Source organism: Bos taurus, chromosome 24 (assembly GCF_002263795.3).
Source record: "Bos taurus isolate L1 Dominette 01449 registration number 42190680 breed Hereford chromosome 24, ARS-UCD2.0, whole genome shotgun sequence".
Classification (NCBI taxonomy): domain Eukaryota; kingdom Metazoa; phylum Chordata; class Mammalia; order Artiodactyla; family Bovidae; genus Bos; species Bos taurus.
Window position 1 is genome coordinate 47,788,238 of NC_037351.1, and position 25,453 is coordinate 47,813,690.

Sequence of the window (25,453 nt, forward strand, 5' to 3'; positions counted from 1 at the left end):
AAACAAAACGCAGCCTATCGCCTTGAAGAACCATAGTGTTTGCCTGCTAATTTCCCTTTTCAGATGCTTTTACTACTAACTTGCATGTGTGCGTGCTAAGTCGCTTCAGTCATGTCTGACTCTTTGCGACTCTACGGACTGCAGCCCGCCAGGCTCCTCTGTCCCTGGGGATTCTCCAGGCAAGAATACTGGAGTCGGTTGCCATGCCCTCCTTCAGTTACTACTAACTTATTGTTTATTTTATTATTGATCACATAAATCATTACTCCAGACAGCCTGCTGGGGGATGGGAGAGTCTGCATGCCCACCCCTGTGGATCTGGCCAACAGGACCAGCTACAGGAGTCCTGACTGTGTGAGGACCACAAGGGTCTTTGGGGCACACAGATGCAGGGGTTTGGGGGTGTTGGCTGGCTGGCCCAGGGACCTTGGGATTAAGGTTGGGGCACCCACCTTCACTAGCTGAGACAGTGGGAGTCCTCACATTTTTAGTTGGGTGTCTATAACGTGCTCTCTGAGCCAGCCCAGGAGCAGCTTAACTTTGTCAAGGAGCACGGGTGACTTAGATGATGGAAAAACAATGACATCTTCTGGGAAATCGACAGGAAGGGTTTTAACATTAGTCGGGGAGAAAGCCCCTTGCCAACACCCACTTTCCAAGCCCCTCTGCTCCAATAAAAACAAGTGGCCAATATAGGGACAACCAGAAGGAAGTGTAGGGCCAAGACAAGGCAGGAGTGGTGGCTGCTGACGTAAGCGTTCAGCTTTCCATGGTGGTAGCAGGAGAAATACCTGGTCACGGGCAGAACACAGGAGCCACTGGGAAAAGGAGAGGCTCTTGGCGGGGTTGGGCAGGAGTGTCAGGGCCCAGAAACTTGCCTTATGGAAGTGCTGAGTTGAAAACTATTTTCAAAAGTATGGCTACTATGGCCCAGAAATGGTGCATAATTTAGCTTTTTAATTCATTCATCAGCTCAGAAGGCAGCTATAACTTTCCCACTGTACGGGTGAATAACCCGAGGCTCAGAGATTCCAGGAAGTCCACAGTGACCTGGCTGGAGAGTGGGTGAGCTGAGACTGGACCTCACCCAGCTGGTGCCTCCTGCTGTGGAAGCCATGGAAGAGATCTCACTCCTGAATGGGACTCTGGGTGAGACAGCGTCCCAGAGAGCAAGGTTGCCCAGCCAAGAACGGCATGTCTTCTCTTGTCTGCCTTGCAGACATCCCTGAGTCACTGACCGCCAGTCACCTTGCTGGGAAGCCCCCTTGGTCATACGAGTATGGACAGACCTCTGTGCCGGGGACATCACCACTCAAAGTAACTTGTTACTCGATTTTTCCATCCAGGGACTCAGATCACAGAAGGCTGGGGAAGCAAGATGGAGGGTGCTGGTCATAATGACCCAAGGACTGTGAGGAGCCGTCAAGCACCATGGCAAGAGTGTGGCCTTGGGGGTTGCCTGTGAGTGCTCAGTCGTGTCCAACTCTTCGCGACCCCATGGACTATAGCCCGCCAGGCTCCTCTGTCCATGGGGTTTTCCAGGCAAGAATCCTGGAGTGGGTTGCTATTTTCTGCTGCAGGGGATCTTCCCAACCCAGGGATCAAGCCCATGTCTCCTGCAGATGTCCCTCTATCATGGTGGTGCCTTCTAAGAATGTGTGACGTGGCGAACCCGTCCCCTAGTGTGTCTCGGGCAAGGGATTCCAGCAGTGCCTGCTGAGAGCTGGGCCTGGTGCACCCGCCTGGTGCACCCGCCACGGCTGGAGCAGCGGGTGTTCTGGGGAACTTTGCACATGTGGCCGGGCGTTCTTTGGTGAGAGCATCACTTTTGTAACATTTGACCTCTTCAAAGGACGGCATTTAAAAACTCTATGCACTATGTCTTCTATTTCCTTTATTACTTCTCATGTTGACCCTCCCCTATTATTACTTGCTCTGGATTTTATACCTGGTAATAATGATGGTGAATAACACATTCAATTGTAATTCTTCACTTTCATTAGTAAACTGACTTAGTCTAAGAGCAGGCCAAGATTTTGTCATAGACAAGTCTTAATAAATACACCAACATAACTGTATCTTTAATCTACCCACCCCACCAGGGACTTGAAGACGGCCCCCGCTGTCCCCCATCAGAGCAGGTCTCAGAGCCCAGCCCTGCCCGGCGTGATCAGTGGATTTTTATTCAAGTCACCTAAAGCCACCTGTGGCCTCCACTGCTTTCCACAGGGGGCTGCTCAGTTTATTGTTAAAATTCCAGACAGTTCCAGGCCCCACAGGAGATCTTGGCCAAAGGGATGCCCCCGTCTGGCTTCATGTCAGCTGGGACATGTGCTGGGAAGAGTCTTGACACGGCATCAGAGTCTGTCCTGTCCAGCCGGTGAAGGCCAGCCCCTAGAGGGGCAGGCCCTGAGGGGTGCTCTCATTCCGTCCTCACAGTAACCCTGTGAGTTTTCATCCCCATCTTACAAACGGGGCAGCCACAGCGTGGAGACGTTACGTGACTCGCCCAATGCCACAAAGCCTGTGAATGAGAGCCAGGACTTGAGCCAGGCCCTCCCCAGCTGCAGAGCCTGGGAGGCTGTGCCATGGGCTCCATCTTCGCTCCAGGCTCAGTGCCACCCCAAGAAGCCTCCCCTGAGCCCTCTGCCCCTCATCCCTTGCTCTGACTCTGAACAGACCATCTCTCCAGACCAATCAGCAGAGACTCTGACTGTTATAGACTTGCTTCATTGTCAAGTTCTGGTCTTAACCGGGTAAACAGATGACAGTCTTGGGAGGGCAGGGGTCAGAGAGCGGCATCTGTGTCCTCTCTGGGACCAGCGCAGGGCCTGGCACACGGTAGGGGCCACCTCTGTCTTCCCTGATGAGGCATCACTTGCCATGGCCTCACTGGCCGCGGTCAAGGCCCCACCCGTCCCCTCCCGGCTCCCCCGAGAGGAGGCTCACTGGGCCTGGCCTTCCCTTCCAGCGTGGGCCCTGGGTTGGCTGACGCTCAGCCCCTCTCCTCTGCCTGGTCTGCAAAGAGTTCACCATCATGTTATTGGAAAGGCTTCCAAGTGCTGGAGGCCAGGTTCACTCAGAGGGTGCACCACGGGAGGAAGGAGGGCGGGAGGTGGGGGGCAGGGAGGGAGCGGGTAGGGAAGTGCCTCTCAGAGGGGAGCCCCAGAAAGAAGGCAGGGAGGAGAGGGCAGAGGCCCCACAGCTGGGTGTGCACCAGGCCAGCCAGGGGCCCACCGCCCAGGGCCCCGTCCCCTGGGGCAGCCCCTATGCTCCATCCTTGGCTTCACTCCATTTGTTCCCCAGCCTTCCTGGGGTCCAGTGTCACCTTGAAGAAACCCACTGGCCAGTAAGAAATTGTTCCACCCACCCAAACACTGACCTGTGGTCTTGTTTACTCTAGCCTGTCCTTTCAGAAGTCCCTGGTTCTCCCTGCCCTGCACTCCAACTGACAGTCCTCCCCAGGATGCCCTAATTCTGGTCATTCTCACCCCAAACCCCCACCACCCCGGGGCCAGGTCTGCGCCCAGGCCACACAAGCAGGCATGATATCGATTGATCAAGGTGGTCCTATGAGGTCCCCATTCCCACATAAAGTGCCCCCACACTCTGCCCAGAGGTACTGTGCTTTATCTTCACACCTGAAGTGTCTCCCCACCCACACGCCAGGAGATATGTCCTCTTTCTAAGAAGTGTCCTCTTTCTAAGACAGACATCCCACAAAGCGGGTAACACAGTAGCCAGCATCTTGTATACCTTGGTGTGAATTAGTGTCAAAGATTGACTTTCTCCTAACAACCGGGTCAGATCATCAGAAAGAGAAGACAGAGTGGAAGTCCTGATGCTATGAGGCTGGGCGGCTGGGGTGATTCCAGAGCACAGAGTGACTTCTGAATGGACAAGCTCCACGCGGGGGGAGGAGCTTGAACAGTGGAAGAAGAGCACGTCAGGACCGGGAAAAGAAGCTTCGCTGCCCTGCACAAGTATTGCTAAAAGGGAGGGATGAAATACTAGGGGCTGAACATACACTCAGAGGGTCTTCATGGCTTCCCAGTGTCTCTGTCACTTGGTGAGAACCCCAAAGCGTAGGCAGTCCATACTCTTAGAGTGGGATGTTCACCAAAGATATGCACAGACACAACACGCCCGCCCCCCGCCCCCCAACCCACAATCCAAAAGAAGATACAGCAATGCCCAGAAAACTGCCTCAAACATATTCCCTTCTAGCTAGGCTGCCAACAGAGGAGGCCCCACAGAGCAGCGGAAGGCGGATCAAGCCTGTTTCCTTTTATTGAAAGTTCTACCCTTCTAGAATTTCTCCTCTGCAGGTCCAGGCCAGGGAGACATTCATCCCCATTCAAATGAACCTTCAAGGTTCTTCCTTCATTGGGAGGGGAAAAAAAATAATTCTCTCGAGCCATTCCAGAGCAGTGGCTCTCACGTCGCCCAGAGTGCTACTGTGTCTTCACCAGGAAGGCCGGGCGGGCACAGACTCTGGGCCTTACCTGGCCTTTCTGCTCAGGAGGCGGATCTACGACTGTACCACCCCCGCTCTGCCCTGCTCCCTCACCCTCCAACAGCTTTAATAAACACCGATTACTTCAGTCCCTCGGGCGCAGCTGTCCGTGAGTTGTCCAGTCAGGGGTGTTGGGGTGGGTGCCAAGGGCTGGATCTCCAAATAAACCAGCCCTCCCTTCCCCTCCTCTGCCGCCTCTCCGGAGCGGGTGGATATTGAGGAGGAGGGCACGTCTCTGGCTGAGACCAGGGGTGACAGAAGCGCTTTTCTGAGCCGCCTGCTGAGGGTGGAGCCCCAGTGGGGGAGGGTGGGGGAGCAGAGCTCGAAACAGGGTGAGAGGTGAGGCCATCCTCCCCATGTGTCATGAATCCAGGCCTTTCTAAAACCCTCCATCCTAATCAAGGAGCCCTGAAATGGCACCGTGAGGGGCTAGCCTTAGGCTGCCTCTCTGGTTAAAACGTGCTGGCACTTTATTCGAGGATAGAAACAGAGTGTTAGGCAATTTGTTATCCATAGGAGGTGTGTGGGAAACGGCTAAATGGATGAAGGAACAAATGACTGACACTCTGGGCCACTGTTAGAAACAGCAGTAGAAGAAGGGGAGGAAAGCTCCAGGGGCTTCAAGGGAGGGGGGTAGGGATGCCACCAAGGGGGCTGAGAGAAGAAAGGGCTGCCAAGCCAAATTCTACCCCATCACTGTTGTGCACACAGCCAGCCAGGCAGTGCGTGCCCTCGAAGAACACGACTCCCTTATCAAGTAACTGTCACTTGCAGCTACACCTTCCTCCAAGAAGTTGTGATAATTGTCCTCAGAGAACGTGAAAACAGAGAACACTCGGAACTGTCATAACTGAACTTCAGAAACCATGCACTCAAGGGCTCTCTGCATTTTTTTTCAGCAGCAGAACCCCCCCTTGTACAAATAAAGTTTCATGCAAAAACAGACGCACCCTGAACTGTTCTGCTTGAATCAGCTCTATGAATCCCCTTGGAGATACCTGTCTAATCCAACTCCTTGTTTCAAGCAAGGAAACGGAGGCCCAGAGAGGTCAACCTGTGTTCTCAGGCTCCATCACAACCACCTCCAAGTACCTGGTCTCCTCCGCTGAGCATCTACTTCAGTACCTCTTGGGTGGGGTCCTGGCTCATATAATCTTTAAAAGGGTCACAAGGTGACAGGCATCAGGTTTAGGCACTGCTGGATTAAGCATTCGTTTGCAGGTGAAGAGTAAATTAGTAGCCAGATCTGATCCCAGCTGCCTGACAATGATTTCCAAGAGGTATGGAATTAATTTCCGGTGCTGGGTTTTGCTTATATTGAACTTGAGGACACCGACAGTGACTCTAGCATGTTCTGGTAAAAGGGTAAATTTTTTGGTAATCTTTGGCAGTCTTTCAAACTAGGTGAGCCCCACCGTACCACCTGGCTCACGTCTATCTCTGTCGAGAGTGTGACTCCAGTCAGTCCCACAGGTATGACAATGGGGAAAAAGACTATTTCATTATGGAGCTGAAATACCAGTGAGAGCTAGAGCACTCAGCCACACCAAGCGGTTTTGGATGAATCAATGGATCCTGCTGGCAGCTGGGGCCCAGACAAGAACGGGATGAAGAGGCCTTGAGTTGCCACCTGGTTAAGATGTTAGCTCTCTAATGGTTTTATTTGTGGTCCCAAAGGGGTCATTTAATGCAATAAAAAGGTCAGGATCTTAGTCGAGCCTCCACCAAAGCCCTGCACATTGGAGAGCTTGTCCAATGGATGTCACACTCACTTCCGTTCAGGTCAATTTCTTCCTTTTCCGGGGCCTACCTTTCCGTCAGCAGCTGCGTCTGGATAAAGTGGGGCTGAGGGAATGGGCCCCACTGCCGGCTCTCTGGAGCACTGCTTGGGGAAACAACCCTTGTGTCCCCCATGGGACACTGCACTGTCCCATAGAAAGTAAGAGCGAAAACCTGGTCAGAGGTCTGCGACGTGCAGGGGAAACACCAGGCTGGGAAGGATGATCAAGAAGCAGAGACAAACGGATCTCACTACAGGTGTGGTAAGCAAACGTGACCACGGATTCCAGAATATTTCCTGGCTGCTGCCTCCTTGAACATATAAGCCCCTAGAAAATAGGATGGCTACAATTACAAAAGCAGATACTATCAATTAATGCTGTCAAAGACATCAAGAGTGTGGAATCCTTACACTGCCGATGGGAATGTGAAATGGTACAGCCACTGTGAAAAACAGTCTGGCAGTTTCCCAAAAGAGCTACCATCTGACCCAGGAATTTCACTCCCAGGTATATATCCAAGAGAAAGTGCTAACCTATGGCCACACACAAGCTTGCACACAAATATTCACAGTGTTACTGACAAGAGCCTAACATGGAAATGACCCAGCTATCCATCAAAGGATGACTGAATTAAAGAACTGTGATATATCCATACAAGGAACATTACTCAGAAATAAAAGGAAATAAAATAGTGATACGTGTTACAGTATAGTTGAACTTTGAAACATTATGTGAAGTGAAAGATGTCAGTCACAAAAGGCCACGTGTTCTATGATTCCACTGATACGAAATGTCCAGAAGGCAAATATATTTAGAGACAGATAGCAGACGATTGGTGACCTAGACCTGGGGAGTCGGGGTGAAATGGAGAGTGACTTCTACTGGTTATGGGATTCTTTTAGGTTGTGTTGAAACTATTCTAAAATTGACGATGGGGAGGGTAGCACAACTTTGTAAATATACTAAAAACCATTAACTTGTACATTCTAAATGGGTGACTTGTATGGTATGTGAGTTACATCTCAATAAAGTTGCTACGAAACAGAAAAACAAACCTTAGAAAAGTGCCTGCTGTTTAGGTTTTGCTGACTAGAGGCACCCTCTGCTAGACTTCCCAAGGGCTTAAAGGAGGGCAGGTATCTACAGGAACTGGGGTCACTGTCACCTCTTGCTTTTACCAGGAGCTTCATAAAACCAACGAATCAACCCATTAGCTCCAGGAACAACAGAACCATCAGCGAGAACCCACAGCCAAAGAAGCAAGAGCTGTGAGTGTGCATATGTACACATGTGTGTGTGCAGTCAAGGCAGAATTCTCCTGAAGGCCAAGTTCAGTTCCATGACATTATTTGGGAAGGTCACATATACATTTGCTTCTGGTTTGTATCCCATTTGAAAACGCCGACAGTGACCATGTACTCTATTATTAGGCAATTTTTTCCAGTGTGGTATCTCGGTGGTGCTCTACACAATTTGTTTGGAGGCTAAACTAACTTTTTGAGTGATGAAGAACATCCCACCCCGGGGTTCTGGCCTAGGAAGGGCAGACTTCGGTTGTGCCGACTTTCCCATCCTGCACCTCACGTGACCCGAGCCAGGCCACCCCTGGGAAAGAACTCTTACCCCGAGGGAAGCTTCCTTCTTTCTGGCTCGCTGGCCTCCTGCAGGTGGAGGGGAGCCGGGGGACGAGGAGAGGGAAGGAGGCCCACTCTGGCTGGTCCCCTTCCAAGCAAAGGCCCCGGAGGAGGGGGCCTCCCAAAGGGAACAGAAGGGAGTGAGACAGGAGAGCATACGTTCTGCTCTTTCTAAACACGGGCTTAAAATGGATAAAGGAAAAATTAAATTACGCCGCAACTCTGAAAGTCATCCACTGAAGATAAACCCTCCCTTCAAAGAAATTACTCATCTTACTCCATGGTGGTATCTCAGGGTGTCTCAGTATTCAAATGTATTAAGCAATGCATAATACAATTATACACATATAATACAAATTATGCACAATGTATAATACAAATGGCTCGTGTCAAAACTCCACTTTCCAAGTTATTATCATCAATTTTTTTCTTTTTTGCTAAGTCATGAGAAGTCCAGCAACTTAAAAACCCAAACAAAAACTAAGAAGAACACGCGCGCAAAGATGGAAAAACATCCTTCGTGGAAGTTACTATGAGGCGAGCAGCTTCAGAAGGGAAAAAACACAATCTCTGACTAATATGAAGGAGACTCCAAATTGCTCTTGGCAACAATCTCTCAACCCTAGATTCCCCTCCCTCTATTCATCTCCACAGTTCCCAGCCAAAGGAAAATAAACTGAACAGCTCTCTCCCTGGCCCAACCTGTAGGGCTGCACGGCTGAGCAAGCATTGAGCAAACAGACATCCCCATGCAATTCTCCACCTGTGCAATCGTGGTAAACACCGGGCAGCCAGGCAGGGACTCGCCGCTCTGACCGGGCCGATCATCTCGATATTGGGAGAAAAATGCCTTTATTCTGGCGCCACGACATCAAAACAAGCATAATATCATCTCGTGACCTCAAACCCAAGAGATTTTCTTTTTTTAAAAACAAGGAAGAGGAAAACCATCCTCCTAGGAAGAGTGGGTATCAGTTCTGAAGAAGGAAGGCCCCAGAGCATCCCTCAGAGTGACTTAGCTTCAAGACAAGATTTATCAGTTCACCTTTCTCACAAAAGTGAGAGTTAATTCTCGAGGTGGTTCTCGTACACCTATTACACCATTCAAGATGGAAGGAGAAGTTAACAGACCAAATGTCCTGGAATATTTATGGCCGTTCTGTCTCTCAAAGATTCATCTGACAACGATTTTTTTAGGGCAGATATGTCAGGTCAGCAGAAACAGAGATGGACAGGAGCATGGGGAAATGGCACTGCGAGTGGAGATACAGTGGAGAGAGCACAAGCTTTTCAGTTGAGTCCTGAAACACCCTGGCAGGCGGGTGTGAGCCGCTCTGAGAGCTCTGCACAGTCCAGAGACCTGGGTTCTAGTGTTGATTTTGCTACCAAGTGCTGTGAACACGGACAAGCTTCCCCAGTGGTAGGATGCGGGGACTGGCACTCCCGCTGCAGCTCTGAGAGGATGGCAAGTGCCATCCCAGCCACTGAGGAACGAGGGTGGGGGTGGCAGGATGATGCTCTGGGGTGGCTCTCTGCCTGGCTGGCACGGATGCACAGAGGTGCCAGTCCTCCTGGAGGCTGCATGGGGCTCTTGTCGTCTTCAGCTGGGATGCGCCAGAACTAAAATCTCATCACAGAACCCATGATGATAAACCAATAATCTGAACGGCAGGGTCTCAATCAGCTTCATGGGCACTCTGTGCATGCTATGACGTCTCTTGGAGCCAAGGACCAGTCCTCATGACTGAAGCTTGGGGACACTCATCATTCCAGTCGCCCACCCCTCTCCTTCCCCCAGGCCTCCTGCTGCTACTCTTTCATGGCCGTGCTTCTGGAGCACTTCCCCACATACCATCTCACTTCATTCACTCAGTACTCACTGCCCACTCTCCTCTCCCAGCGCCTGACCCTGCCGTGCACACATCACCGAAGGACTATTACAAATACTATTCCCACTGACAGAGGCCAGAGACCAGGTCAGATTCCCGTCACGACACTTAGCATGGTGCTTGGAATCACACAGTAGACAATATCAGTTCAGTTTTGTCGCTCAGTCGTGTCCGGCTCTTTGTGACCCCATGGATTGCAGCATGCCAGGCTTCCGTAACAGTTGCTAAATAAATGACCGACTGATTGAATGGAAAGAAACTCAGGTTCAAGAAGGTGAACAACGGATGTAACATATACCACTGCTGCTGCTAAGTCACGTTAGTCCGACTCTGGGCAACCCCATAGACGGCAGCCCACCAGGCTCCGCTGTCCCTGGGATTCTCCAGGCAAGAACACTGGAGTGGGTTGCCATTTCCTTCTCCAATGCATGAAAGTGAAGAGTGAAAGTGAAGTCACTCAGTCGTGTCTGACTCTTCGAGATCCCATGGACTGCAGCCTACCAGGCTCCTCCGCCCATGGGATTTTCCAGGCAAGAGCACTGGAGTGGGGGTTCCATTGCATTCATACTATTTTTGTACAATTATACCAGAGTGATGTGGAGTCCTGTCTCCTCAACTAAAACTCAACATTCTAAAAGATGGGTGGTCGAAGAGGTAGCTTGGATTCCTGGCTCTGTCACTAGGTAGCGTGGTGGCTGACTTAACCTTTCTGAGCTTCAGTTTCCTCATCTGCCAAGTGGAGTTAATGTTTCCTATCTGATGGGTTATGCAGATTAGAGGAGACCTGGTACATGGGAGATAGTCTCTGAATGTCCCCTTCCTCTCCTCCCTGCCGGGAACCTCTCTGGCTTATCTCCCAGTCTTGACTCGGCAGGATAAGCCTCAGGTTCTACAACCTCCAGGCCTGTACTCTTTCTGTCTCCCTCCCTCGGGGTCCTGCCCCAGTGCCTCCTCTTAGCTGAAGCCTTGGGTGACCTCTCTTCTCATATCCCACACTGGCTCTCCCTGCAGTCTCTCCAGGTCACCCTGCTTGAGCCCTAGGTTTTGCTAATTCTGTGCAAGCCTCATTCATCAGTACTGGACGACCCTTGGTGGTGGCTCAGGCCGGAGTTCTTTCCACCTCTCCCAGCAGGTCCTGCGAGGTGTTTGGTGGAATCCTAGTCTATCCGTTTTATGAAGTTCTGGAACCCACGCTGGAGGCCTCCGGGGCTAGGTGGCACCAGCGTCAGTGGTTCTGTGTAAGAAGCGCTGGACTCACCTGGCCCCTGGCCTTCCAGTCCCTTCCCTGTGAAAACGGGGTGATGAGGGCCGTGGGGGCTGTCCTTGGGTGGTAGTTTGGGAGAACTTCGGAAACAGTTCCAAACACCAGGCTCAGATGACAGAGCACAGGCTGACTCAGTCATCTTTTAGGAGGGCGGATTTCTTTCCCCTTTCAGCCCAGGTTGGGCCTTAAGGGGAGAGGGTGGCACCCAGCTACTTTCTCTTCCTGGGGATCTAACCAGAGGAGGTTCTAATCCCCAGGACTTAAAACGGGGTGAAGGAGCAGAGCTGAAACTTGAACCTGGCAGGGCCTTCGCCCTTCCTCTCCCTCCCCTTCCATACAATCTTCTATGACTCTAGAGAAAAACTGCCTGATTGTTTCAACCACTTCCTTTACATTTTCATACTTCTGCATTTGGAGGGCTTTGGAAGGGGTACGCCCCCAGTCGGCCAATGAACGGCGGCGGCCTCGGGGCTGCCTCCTGTGCCCGGAGAGCCCAGTACCTGGGTTAAGAAAGAGGGCAGTGGCCCTCAGCCAGGACAGCAGAGGCCAGAAACCAGGACGACCAGACCCGACGACCCTCGGAGCCCTTACTACAGACAGGAAAACTGCACCGCGCTGGGCTGTGTAGCGGGGTGCGCGGTCTTTCCAGAGTCCCTCCCAGGCCAGCCCGTGGCCCCTGCAGGGAACCGGGGCTCGGGAGGGTGCGACGGGGGTCCGACCGCCTCGCGAGCGAGCTCCGGGATGTCCCGGCTTAGCTCCACGCCCACCGACGCCCACCCGCCCTATTCTGCTTGCGATTCAGCCCAGGGACCGCGGCTGGACTCCCTCCGGCTTGCGCAGCGACTTGTGCCAACTCCCCCTTTCATTCCTGCCCCTGTCCTAACTTCTGCCAGGAGTTGCCTTGGCTTCCACACCACCTCCACCCCCAACCAAATTTTGCGTCTGATATTGGAAGGAGGCAAGGTTTATTATTATTATTATTTTTTTTTTTTGGTGTTGGGGGCGCGGGTAGCAAGGTATTGAAACTAACTGTTCATCGGCCACTACCTTCCTGAGTGCCGCTCGCACTCCGCTGTCCCCTCTCCGTCACCCCAGAACCTGCCGCGAGGGCGGCGGGTGCGGGGAACGAGAGCAGAGTTGCTGCACCCCGAGTCCCCGGTTCTTTCCTGCGTTTCGCCGCGCGCCCCTGCATAAGCGCGGGGGCCCCAGCACGCTCGGCTCCAGCCCCAGGGCGGCTCTGAAACTCCTCTCATTCGCCGCCACCCAAGCCGCACGAGCGCCAGTCGGAGCAGCCACCCGGGCCCGGGATCCCCTCGGTGGAGCGCGAACACCCGCAGCGCCCGAAGAGAGGACGCAGCCGCCCGGCGCCCGAGGGGCCTCCCCCGACCCCAATCCCCACCCTTCCCCACCCAGGGCCGCCTGCCCAGAGCCCCAAGCCCATCCCAAGCCCGCTCCGGTCCGGTCCGGTCCGGTCCCAAGGCCGCGGCAAACCCACCTGGCCGCCCCGGGGACGCCGCTCGTGCCCGGGTCGTGTCCTGAGCGCCGCCAGGGTCCCGGGCTGGGAATCCACGCGGCAGCGCAGCTCAGGGGAGCCTGCCGCAGCCGGCGGGAGGTTGTCATTGATTCGTGCAGGGCGAGTTAAGCCATTCCAGGAGTGGTTTTGAGAGAGCACTCCCACCCCTCCCTCCAACCAGAAGTATTTGGCAGGCAGCCCCTTTTCGTCCACCTGTACTGTTCAGCGCGGACCGGGACCAATTTCACCAGTCGCGCTTTACACCTCACTTTTTGATATGCAAAGTAAGCCCTTTGCTCAAAGGGAATGCAGAAATGGAAGCAGGGTGATGGAGGAGTTCCCCGCCCCCCACTTTCCTCCTGGATCTCACCATTTGTTTCTTTTTTTTTTTCTCTAATATTTCACAAAATGCCTTACCATTTATCTCAAATCAGGGGCGGCTTTTCATTGTCACTGTCCCCCCACCCCCAATTCTGCATGTCTTTTATTTTTAGAGGCAATTTGATTCCCATTTGCCTGAAACCTGAGCCCAATAAAATTACTGGAATTATATGTTTTCTCTTTAAAGGGTCGTGAGTGTAACTTACCAAATAAAACACTGCACAGCAAGCATTCAAGTGGCAAGTGACAAAGAGGGAGGTGCAGGAAATAGGCAGAGAACCCTCCACTGGGTTGCCCAGGGGAACCTGGCCCAGAAGGAGTCCTGAGGCCTGAGGTGGGGGGTGCCTACGGCCGCTCCTCCCCAACAACAAACAGTATCACCAGACTTGCTTTGGCTTTGCTCCTTTCTAAGACTGACTCAGAAATGCCAACCAGAGACCCAACAGTCCACATTTGGGGTGGGCCAGCCACCAATCCCAGAAAGGTGTGGCGGGGCGCCCTTGCCCAAACTGTTCCTTGAAACCACACACCACGCCCTTTTCGAAAAGTGCCAGCTAGGAGGTGCCTGCTGCTGTCGGCCCTCTTCCCCAATAACTGTCCTTCATTTGGGGCGGTGGGGGGGGGACCTTCATGAACTCCTTGGTACCTAGGCTGGCAGTTCTCAGAAGGGGGGGAGGAGCAGGGGGTAGGGGGTGGGATCCTTCTTCCCCGGTAACCAGCTCCCCCTTGTGAGATGGAGAATCAGCAGGGAACAAATGAGACCAAAGAGAGGCCTGGACCTCACCACCTCTGCCACCAACACGAAGCACCCTAAAGCCAAAGGTAAACCCCAAAGGTCCATCACTCTATGAAGGCCAAGGATGGGACGGAGGGTTTGCAGCACGCCAGGAAGAATGGGTCAGACTTAAATGCCTCCTCCAGCAGGTGCCCCCTGCCTGAAATCCCAGTGTTAATGATTCATCCCGTTGTGGGGCACACCCAGCAGAGAGCCTGCTCCAGGCAGGCAAATTTGCTTCAGGAAGGCAGGAAGGGTCTCTCTCTGTGTAGTTCTAAAACTGTAAATACCCATGGGTTTGGGGCAAGAGTCCCTACAAAGGGCTGGAAGGAGTTTGTCAGATTTTCTCTGTATGGTAGGGGATCACGGATAGCAGCCTGTGGGGGAGCAGAGAGGTTTGGAAGCAGGGAGGGATGAGGAAGGCAGGGGAGGGAAGGGGAGGGGGTGCGAAGTCAGGGAATTGAGCACTGGAGGTCAGAAGGGAAGGTGCTTAATCAGGGCAGGTGGACAGTTTCCAAGACTGGATGACTCCATAGCTTTTTATCAAAAACTCCCGGAACACCCAGACCAAAGAATGAAAAGTCAAATCCCTTTGTCCACAGAGGCGCTAATGAAATACCCAGTCAAGCGCAACTCCACACTCCACTCCCAGGCCCCGTGGGTGAAGGTGCCAACGCATGACCTGGATGGAGTCAGGATCAATCCAGAGGTGTTAGCTGTGTGCCCACAAGTTGAGGTTTGGTTCTGACTGCCTGGGTGGAGGTGGGGCGCCGTGGAGTGCCACCCTCGGAGCCTCAGGTCTTGTGAGGAGAGAAAGCACCGGTGGCTTGTCGGCATGGGGTGGGGTCCACAGAGCACTCTTCGGGGTCCATTAAGGAGCCGGGTCCTGCAGTCATGAAGATAGAACTCCTGGAGCGGGGAGAGGGCTCCCGGAAACAGTCCCTCAGGCCTGGAAGTTTGTGCTGCTGTGAGCAGGGGTGGGAGTGAGGGCTAGGGGACAGGGCAGCTGGCCAGGCTTATGGGGTTCTTCCAGCAGATAAACCATCAGGCCGACAAGGGAGACCCAGTTTATGGATACAGCTTCCAGCTAAAAGGAGAGAGTGCAGGGCAGGGCCTGCTTTGGAGGGAGCGAGGATTGGAGCACCTCTTTCAAACCCAGCTGGAGCTGGATGTGGGCAGAAGGGGAGGAGGCAGGAGGCCGCAGGGAGGGGTGGTGGAGAGTTGCGTGCCCAGCCCAGCCTGCCCCTAGGCGGCTCCTCCTAGCAGGGCTCTGGCCCCTGGACCTGAAGGAGTGTCTGAGTAGGCCAGTGGGTGGTGCCAGGGCTGACTGTATTGCAGCCAAGAGCCCCGGGGGAGAGCTGGCCACGGTCCAGCCCGCTGGCTGGGTACCTCGGTGGACAGTGGATGTCATTGCACCCTCCGCCTTAATCACTGTGTGTGCGTGCTAGGCTGGGACCCGCCCTTTCGGAAGGGCTGTGGGCAAAAAGTGGGGAGCCCTGCCCCAGTCCCCCTCCAGCCTCGCCTCTCCCCTGTTCTCAGCCCCCAAGCCAGCTGCCTCCTGAGAACAGGAACATAAAGGAGTCTTGGCGGGTGGGTGGGGGTTGGCGAGAGAGGCTCCCACAGCCACACAGAAGGGGCTCAGGGCGGGCCAGGCTCTAGATCTGTTCCTGTGCCTCTCCTCTGGGGAGGTGGTTCGCCCCCTCCCTCTTACTCACCCCCCCTCCCCCTCCTTCCCGCCCCACCCCCTTCCTGGGTCAGGTCGGTCAGAGCACTTGGAAACAGGCTGGCTTACAGACGCCTTGCCTTCCACATCTGCCTCCAAACCCACAACACACTCTTGTTCCAGGGCGGATGAAAGTTCCTGCTCCAACCACCAAGCAATGGCTCAGAAGGCTAAACAGAAGCACAGGCAGCAAATTGGCTACTGTCAACTTGCAACTTCAGTGGTGCCCGGTCCTCAGCTGTGATGCAGGCACGCAGACAGCTTCTGTCTGGGCGTGCACGCTTACCGAATGTCCGTATATACATGTGTAGAGAGGTGGACACAGAGACAGGCCGTGTCATCTGAGAACACTAATCACTGCCAGCCATGGAGCATCTAGCCCCTCATTTAATCCTTGCAGCCACACCAGGAGGTAGGTCCTTTCATTCTCTCCCCTTTACTGATGAGGAAACGAGGGCTCAGAGAGGCCATATCACTTGTTCGAGGTCACACGGCTTGATAAATCATAACCACTGGACATAACACCTGGGTCTTTGGACTCTGCTGCCCAGAGGCTGACCCCAGGCTTGGCCTCTGGCTTTTTGTCTGGTTCCTACAACTGGCTCCCTAAGGAGCAGTTTGCTTTGCTGGTGTGTGTGCCTCGATTTCCCCACCTGCTAAGCAGGCAGAGTAATGGCTCTTACTGAATTGAGAGGCTGTTATTGGCCAGGAGGAGGCTGAGAGGGAGGTTAGGCTTCGGTGAAGCACGAGAGCGAGTCTTCCCTAGAGGATGCACACGGCACTGGGGTTGAATGTTTCTCAAGCTGGAAACCCGGAATCACCCTTGCTGCCTCTCTCTCCTTTTGCCGCCTGCCCCCCAACCCTGCCCCAGCCATCCATCCACGTGCAAGACTCAGATCTCCACAGCAGACCTCGGATCTACCTTCTTCCTGCCTCCTCCCCGACGGCCCCAGCCACCACCCCACTCCCCTTGACTTGTGCAGGCAGGACCCTTCACCAGCCCCCCTGCCCCGACTCCTGTCCTGTTCCTTCCACCCAGCACCGCCCAGGTAATCTCCAGACGTGCATCTGGTCACATCGCAGAGCACTTAACATGTGGGCCAGATGGCTCTCCACGGCCCACGAGGCACAGAGAAATCCCTGCCCCTCTCTCCACACCCACCCCTGCCTCCCACCCCATCCTCCAGTCACAGGCAGACACGCCAGTTCCTCTGCCTTCCTGTTGTGGGAACTTCCTTGGCCTGCCTTGCCCTCCCCTACCTCAGGTTGTGAAGACACGTCACCTCCTCAGAGAAGGCTTCCTTGACTACCGCAGATAAATTAGAAATCCCGTCCCTCCTCCCCCACTATTTGTTTCTGACCCTTAGTCAAAGCACTCATGCAGCTTGCATACTTATATCTGACGTCATGTTTACATTGAACTGGTGGCTCAGATGGTAAAGCGTCTGCTTGAGATACGGGAGACCCGGGTTCGATCCCTGGGTCAGGAAGATCCCCTGGAAAAGGAAATGGCAACTCACTCCAGTACTCTTGCCTGGAAAATCCCATGGATGGAGGAGGCTGGTAGGCTACAGTCCATGGGGTTGCAAAGAGTCAGACACAACTGAGCGACTTCACTTTATACTGAACTATATTTGACTGTCCCTCCCACTAGAACAGAGGCTGCTTGTGGGCTGGGGACCCTGTATGTCTTTTTCACTGTATATAGTTGGGCTTCCCTGGTGGCTCATCGGTAAAGAACCCAAGAGACTCGGGTTCAATCCGTGGGTTGGAAAGATCCTGGCAGAAGAAACTGGCAACCCATTCCAGTATTCTTGCTTGGGAAATCCCAAGGACAGAGGAGCCTGGCAGGCTGCCATCCAAGGGGTCGCAAAGAGTTGGACACAACTTAGCAACTAAACAACAACAAAAACATACCTGAAAAACACAAATAAACAAAAAACATATTTGATACAGGTTAGCCTCCTGACAAATACACTGGGGGAAAAAAATGCTTATAGAGAAAACCCTAGATCCGGGAGACTGGAGGACTGGCTCTAGTCCTGGCTCAGCCACTGGCAGGCTGCGTGCCCCCGGAGGTATCACCCGCCCTCCCCCATCCTCATCCTCGTCCTCTGTAAGGGGGAATGATTCCCAGGTGGCTCAGAGGGTAAAGCGTCTGCCTGCAATGTGGGAGACCCGGGTTCAATCCCTGGGTCGGGAAGATCCCCTGGAGAAGGAAATGGCAACCTACTCCAGCATTCTTGCCTGGAAAATCCCATGGATGGAGCCTGGTGGGCTACCGTCCATGGGGTCACAAAGAGCCGGACTCGACTGAGCGACTTCACTCAGGGGGAACTATGGGTGAGATGACCGCCAGGAGCCTGAGCAGGTCGACATTCAGCAGCCAGGCTGGCTTTCATCCTCGGAGAATGAATGTGTAGGTGCTAATAAACAAACGAGGAGAGAACCCTGGCTGTCAGGCACTCGAGAGGGCTTCGGGACGGATTCGCTTCTGCTGTTGGCCCCCGGCTGACGCTTGATGCGAATCAGCTCACATCCCTGAGCACTCCTCCCACTACACCCCGCTCCCTGCCACCTCTGCACAGGCTGCCACACGAGCGTGGAAACAGGACCACACACAAGTGTGGTCCAGAGCAAGTGAACCAGTAGGAGACCCAGTCGGGGCAGATTTTATCTGGGGATTACCAGCCAACAGCCATGCTCCCCCGACTCGCCACGTCTGAGGGCCCAGCCTCTGAGGAGGCCTGTGCGTGCGTGTCCGTGGCTCCTACACCCGTCACGCTGCTTGGCTTTCACAGCGACCCTGAGTCCCACTCTGCAGATGAGGAAACTGAGGCTTAGATTAAAAAGCGAGTGAGTGGCCGAATGGAGCTCTTTGAAATCAGAGACGCAAAACTCTCGTGAGGTTAATATTCTTATAAAAACTTATGTATATGATTTTAAAGAGAATATGATGTAGCTGAAAAAACAGAGGCGAGAAGGTGACCCATAATCCCACCACATGAGGCGATGGGACGGCCACAGGGCAGGGCCCCTAGTCTCTCTCCAGGGCTTCAGTGGCCATGACCTACCTCCCCGCAACTGGAGCAGACAGTTCACGCCCCCCACCCCAACCGCCTCATTAAACACAGGCTTCACCCGCCATCCTACTTTCAACAAATGTTTAATTAAACATTTAGTTAAATTTTGAGGAAAACTCAACTGGCTGGAGTGGAAAGGGGCCGCTTCGGACACACCCGGCGGCTTCCAACAGGCCCAGCTTCCTGTCAACGACAAGCCGAGTCCTCACTCCTCTGAAGTCCCCGGTTTGTACTGTGCTCACAAGGATGTCCCTGTAATCACGCAGCTCTATCACTTTGATCCTCAGATCAGATTTTATTCACCTGTATTAGAATGCCAACATGAGATAACAATTCATCGGCTGTTGAGCATCGAGAACAGAGAGGGAGCCACGACTGAATCTAAGCGAAGCTTATACAGTCACAAAGTTTATCCGAATCTGCCAGTGGCCAGAGCTGCACTCACTTCTGCTCCTGGGTCTTAGGGCAGCAGACACATCACCCAGAACCCACTGCAGTTGACCGGACACCTTGATCTAACTCCCTGACTTCTTCAAGCACACAGAGGTGATCCAGGGAAGCCCCTGGCCTTTAGTTGCCCAGTCCAGTGGGCACTGGAGAAGAAAGTGAGGCCCAGTGAGGGTGGTCGGGTACTGGGAGCCCTCCTTCCCTCCTCAGGTGGGCTGGGAGACCAGCTGGAGCTCACCCTGGCCTCGGGTGGGAGCCTCTGAGAGGAGGTTCGGGCTGAGCACAGGGTGCCCAGGTGCCAGAACTGTTGTCTCCGGGGAAGTGAGGGCGAAGTACCCGGCCAGGCTGGGCTCACGGCAGACTCAGTGAGCTCAGCCTGGGGGCTCAGGGCTGGGGCCTCGCCTCCTGGAATATTGTACTGCACGGCACCCTCGGGAGGAGGGGAGGGCCGTGAGCTTCAGCAGAGCAGCTGGTGCTCTGGGTGACTGGGCCTGTCACCGGAGCAGGCCGGGCGGGCGTCCAGGGAGGAGGGCTTGGCCAGTGGGGGCAGTGGCCGGAAAGGGGCCACACTTCCGGCTGGGGAGGCAATGCCCCGTGTCCATTCCTCTATCCCTCCGCCTTTTTCTTTTCCCAGGTGTGTACTGATTGCCTCCCCGTGGCCCCCACTGCTTCGGCCGTGGCTATAACGTGAACACATCATGCGACACCTTCACATGTCACGTCTCCATCCTCGTGGAGCTGATCATCCAGTAGGGGAGAGACAATGAACAGATATCCATCTACCATGAAGTCAGCTGGGTGAGGCCAAGTCTTTGTCCCTCGGTCTTTTCCTTCTTTGTCGCCCACGGCCTCTCACCTCATTTGATCCCCACCCCCAAGGGGCCAGGAGAGCAGGATTTATAGCTCCCACAGACAGTGAGGCAATGGGGTTGGGAGTGGGGAGGTGACTTGCCCAAGGTCATACTGGGCGCAGTGGTGAAGACGCTGCCTGTAACCCCAGCCGGCTGACTCCTTGCCCAGTGCTCCCAGTACTGTCCTCCCCAGCACAGTCACCTAGACTTAACTGCAAAGCAAGAGAGGACTTAACTCTGTGCTTCTAGCAATGTCCTTTTTTTTTTTTTTGTAAAGGGGATATTTATGCACAGAGTACTAAAAAAAGCAAGAAAGGAAGGAAGACAAGGAGGGAGACAGAGAGAGAAAGCAAGGAAAGGAGGAAGGAAAGGAAGAAAAAAAAAAGGAACTAAGAATCTCAACCTCGAGAAACAACTAACTTACCTAATAGTAAATGACCCTTATGAGACAGGACCCCGTGGGTCTAGGCAGCCTAGGGAACTGAGGTCCCAGCTACACCAGCTGCAAACTCTAGCCTCAACCCAAATTTTCTTTGGTAAATAAGGCGAAAGTTGGCCTATGCTTCCTGGGTCCCTGCAAATGTGGGAGGCCCCCTAACCCAACCAGGCTGTTGATATCCTTGGGCATAGCATGGATGCCCACTTGTCCCTTAGCTGGTGTTCGACCAGGAGGAGGAAGGGTGGTGACAGGAATGGGGAAGATGAGGCAGGGCTGCGTGTGTGCGGGCACGCTCATGTGAGTGTACTATACACGGAGACTGGTGAGTAGAGGGGCCAGCAGCTGGGCTGGGTGACTGCTGGGGAAAGGCTACACACCAGCCTCTTCTCTGTTGGATGAAGCAGTGAGCAGGGCTCCAACACCCTCCAGAAAAGTGTCTGCCCTCAATGGTCCCAGGGTGCTCAGGCAGAGGGTGGCCTCACCCCTCCCCTTGTGCTGGTCAGCATGCCATTGCTGAGGTTGTGGGAGGGGGGGCAGTGGTGAGAATGGCTAGCACAGCCCACGACCCTTCTTGAGGGTCAGACAAGCCAACCAGGCTGGAAGGTCAGCCCAGTGACCTTCACTCATTGAAGCTGGTGTTTTCATTAAGGTCAAGGGTAGGTCTGTAGGATGAATGGGAGAACAAGGCAGAACTGAATGGTCATGATGGAGATCAAAACAAGGGCCTTGGCCTCCTACAAGGACCACATCAAAGAAAAGACTCACTGTTAACCCCCAAGGACAGGAAAATAATGATAATCATAATAGCTGCAAGCACTAAGGCATCATTTCTTTTAAACCTCGGCAACGACTCTATGAAGTCTATATATTATTATTCCCCTTTTAGAGAATGGCAGCTCAGAGCCAGGATTTGAACCCAGGTCACAATGACCACCGTTAAAAATCACTTTTAATCCTGAAAAACCACATGAGGTAGCTCAGAATATTTTTGGCCTTTGAGTGGAGTGGGAGAAATCAGAGTGAGACAGAAGGTTCAGTTCAGTTCAGTTCAGTCGCTCAGTCGTATCCGACTCTGTGACCCCATGAATTGCAGCACGCCAGGCCTCCCTGTCCATCACCAACTCCCAGAGTTCACCCAAACTCATGTCCATAGAGTCAGTGATGCCATCCAGCCATCTCATCCTCTGTCGTCCCCTTCTCCTTCTGCCCCTAATCCCTCCCAGCATCAGAGTCTTTTCCAATGAGTCAACTCTTCGCATGAGGTGGCCAAAGTACTGGAGTTTCAGCTTTAGCATCATTTCCTCCAAAGAAATCCCAGGGCTGATCTCCTTCAGAATGGACTGGTTGGATCTCCTTGCAGTCCAAAGGACTCTCGAGAGTCTTCTCCAACACCACAGTTCAAAAGCATCAATTCTTCGGCACTCAGCTTTCTTCACAGTCCAACTCTCACATCCATACATGACCAGTGGAAAAACAATAGCCTTGACTAGACAGACCTTTGTTGGCAAAGTAATGTCTCTGCTTTTCAATATGCTATCTAGGTTGGTCATAACTTTTCTTCCAAGGACTAAGTGTCTTTTAATTTCATGGCTGCAATCACCATCTGCAGTGATTTTGGAGCCCCCAAAAATGAAGTCTGACACTGTTTCCACTGTTTCCCCATCTATTTCCCATGAAGTGATGGGACCGGATGCCATGATCTTCATTTTCTGAATGTTGAGCTTTAAGCCAACTTTTTCACTCTCCACTTTCACTTTCATCAAGAGGCTTTTTAGTTCCTCTTCACTTTCTGCCATAAGGGTGGTGTCATCTGCATATCTGAGGTTATTGATATTTCTCCCGGCAATCTTGATTCCAGCTTGTGCTTCTTCCAGTCCAATGTTTCTCATGATGTACTCTGCATATAAGTTAAATAAGCAGGGTGACAGTATACAACCTTGATGTATTCCTTTTCCTATTTGGAACCAGTCTGTTGTTCCACGTCCAGTTCTAACTGTTGCTTCTTGACCTGCATATAAGTTTCTCAAGAGGCAGGTCAGGTGGTCTGGTATTCCCATCTCTTTCAGAATTTCCCACAGTTTCTTGTGATCCACACAGTCAAAGGCTTTGGCATAGTCAATAAAGCAGAAATAGATGTTTTTCTGGAGCTCTCTTGCTTTTTCCATGATCCAGCGGATGTTGGCAATTTGATCTCTGGTTCCTCTGCCTTTTCTAAAACCAGCTCGAACATCTGGAAGTTCACGGTTCACGTATTGCTGAAGCCTGGCTTGGAGAATTTTGAGCATTACTTTACTAGCGTGTGAGATGAGTGCAAGTGTGCGGTAGTTTGAGCATTCTTTGGCGTTGCCTTTCTTTGGGATTGGAATGAAAACTGACCTTTTCCAGTCCTAGTCTCATTAATCATAATGGGGGAAAGCATTAGAACAGACTCTTGTCTGAGGCTGTCTATGTTGTTTGGGTATCTCAAGGCCTAGCTTAAATAGCCATCTGCCTATTAGAGTTAGCAGGCTCACCTAGCAGTGAGCTCTAGGACCAATAAAGTCCTTGGTAAAGACTTTACACTTCATGGAATTCTCCAGGCCAGAATACTGGAGTGAGTAGCCTTTCCCTTCTCCAGGGGATCTTCCCAACGCAGGGATCAAACCCAGGTCTCCTGCATTGCAGGCGGATTCTTTACCAGCTGAGCCACAGGGGAAGCCCTCCTTGAAGAATAGGAAGGTGTAACAGTCTGCACTGTGTTCTGTAGGGGAGTATGGACTGCGGTGGTTGGAGCATGGCGCTGTCACTCAGAAGACGGATTTCAGTGGTGATGGGTAACTGATTGGTTTGGCCTTGCCAATGAGTGGCCCCGGGTTGAGAATCAGTGCTCTGCAAAGACATTGTCACTCACCTAGGTCCTTTGGGTATGTGCTGAGGGTGGGGGTGCGGAGCAGAGATCTCATGTTAAGCATGATTCTTTACATCAACCATTTTTAATAGCTGCATAGAGCACCAGCGAGTGGATACAATATCTCATACATAAGCACTCTGTCCTCTTGAACACTCGGAACTTTTCCATATTATAGGTAATACTAGGATGAACATTCTTATGAATGAACATCCCCCATATTTGGGATTATTGTCTTAGACTCTCAGAGAAAGGATGGGAAGTATATGAACATTTTCATGGCTCCTAACATATAGCGCTAAGTTGCATTTTCCAAAAAAATATTGCACTTTAGGCCGACCTGGCAATGTTCGAGAGTGTCAGTTTCACCACAGAAGCTGCCAGTATTTCCACAATTTCACTTTAAAGATAAGGAACGGAAGCTGGACTTGTCAAAGTGACCTGTGGCCTGTCTGAAGTTACGCTTAGTCAATGCCAAACTGGGGACAAGAACTCAGGGATGTCTTATTCACCAGCCAGGGTATTTTGCTGCTGCTGGCTTTCTCTACCTCCAACCAGGCAGGAGGGAAGCCATCAAGCCTGGTGCATCATTCCCTCTCTGCCCCCCTCTCCCTGCCAGCTCTGATGTCAGCTGCCCAAGGAGCTCACGTTTCAGGGCTTTTCACTGTTTTTCTGCTTCTAAAACCCAGGCCTCTCCTCTCTCAAGCTCCCCACCTTCTGAGAACCTTCCTCCGATGGTTCAAAGGAAATCGTCACATACTTGAACTGTGGGTTAGATGTAGATAAGTGGGTGGGGAAGCAGTGGGACAAAGGCGAGGTGACAGCCAAGGGGAGAGACAAAGGCCAGCCAGACCGGCCAGAGCAGTGGGTGCCACAAGAGGAAAGACACAGCGAGAAGGTGGTTGGGCCTGACGTGCTGAATTAGGGAGTTAAGTCTAAGGGACTTGAGAGCATCCCTGGCCAGACACCTGCTGCTGTGGGGACACGGATTGTTTCCAGAGGAAAGCTGGGCAGGGCCCTTAACAGGGTATCTCGGAGGGTCTCAAAGGATCCTTAAACCCTCCAGCTAGACCATAAGCAAAACTACAAGAGTATCTGAGTATGCTCTTTTTCAGGACAGACAGCCCAGCGTGTTCATCAGATTTTCAAAAAGGTTTCTAACCAACTCCACTCCCCTTCCAAATTTCAAAGCAAAATTAAAATGAAAGGTTAAAGTCATCTAGAAATATATACTTTGTTCCTGAGTTACACACACACACACACACACAAACACATATATTTACCATGGTAAAAAGAGAGGAAATAATTATAGATGGTCCTTCTCAGATAGGTAGATGGTAGATAGATACGTAGGTAGGTGATAAATTGATAGATGATTGTAAATAATTGATAGATGATTTCTAACGATAAATGATTGACAAGCAATTGCTAGAACAGATCTATAGATAGCAAGTAGACCCAGTAAAGAGTTATTATTTGTGCCACCTGTTTTCTTCTTTTTTCCTGCGTGACAGGGAGCTGGTGGAGCTGGGAGGAGCTGGAAAACCTGGTCCTGAGGTGTTCAGATCACTGCCCTCCAAGAACGATCAGAGGCAAAGATAAAGCCTTTGTGAAGTGACAAAGTCAGTTAGTGGGAAAATGGGATTTGGTTTCACAACTTTTCCAGAGCCATCTCTTGCGTAAGACGGGACGCCCTTGAAAACAATCACAGTGAGCCCTTCTCGAGCACTTAGTGGGTGTCGGGCGCTGTGCTAAGTGCTTTACAAGTATTATCTTGTTTACTTCTCAGCAGCGCTGGTGATTCGGGCAGCACTATACCTCCTGTTTTACAAGAAAGGAAATGGAGGCCCCGGGACGTGAAGTCACCAGCCCCAAAGCAAACAGCCGCCAGTGGAACAGTGGGTACCGGAAGCCAGCCGGGCTGGGTCATGGAGCTGGGGCTCGAGACAGCCTTTGAGAGCAGTCATGTCATGTGTCAGTAATCCACCCCATCTCTGTCTTCCACAAAAGGGCTGGACACTGAGTAGCTTGGCCCTGCTGTTCTCTTCTCCTTTAAAGGAATAGTTTAGTGAGTATACTTGAAATTATCCAGGTTTATTGTCAATACTTGTGAAAAAAAAGTGATAGTAATATCAATAGTAGTTATAGTCATACCTCCCATTGACTGAGCATCTGAGTCAGACAATGACACAAAGGCTGTATAGTCATTTTAATTCCATCCTTACATTTAATTCCATCCTTACAACGAGGCTCCAAGGTGAGTATCAGAG

The 25,453-nt window shown here is 52.4% G+C and overlaps 1 protein-coding gene across 10 annotated transcripts in view; it reads right to left on the minus strand.

Annotated features, from left to right (window-relative positions):
* ZBTB7C (zinc finger and BTB domain containing 7C) overlaps positions 1 to 25,453 on the minus strand; it is a 382,751-nt gene that overhangs the window by 95,661 nt on the left and 261,637 nt on the right. The window contains exon 1 of one of the 10 annotated variants that reach the window (XM_024984586.2): positions 13,185 to 13,535. The exons of 8 other annotated variants lie outside the window; for them this stretch is intronic. In XM_024984586.2, the coding sequence (XP_024840354.1) occupies positions 13,185 to 13,210 (26 nt within the window). In that variant the 5' untranslated portion in view covers positions 13,211 to 13,535. Of the gene's footprint in view, positions 1 to 12,579; positions 13,146 to 13,184; positions 13,536 to 25,453 lie in introns of those variants that run through there. One more of the 10 variants, XM_015460145.3, reaches the window with a different exon arrangement.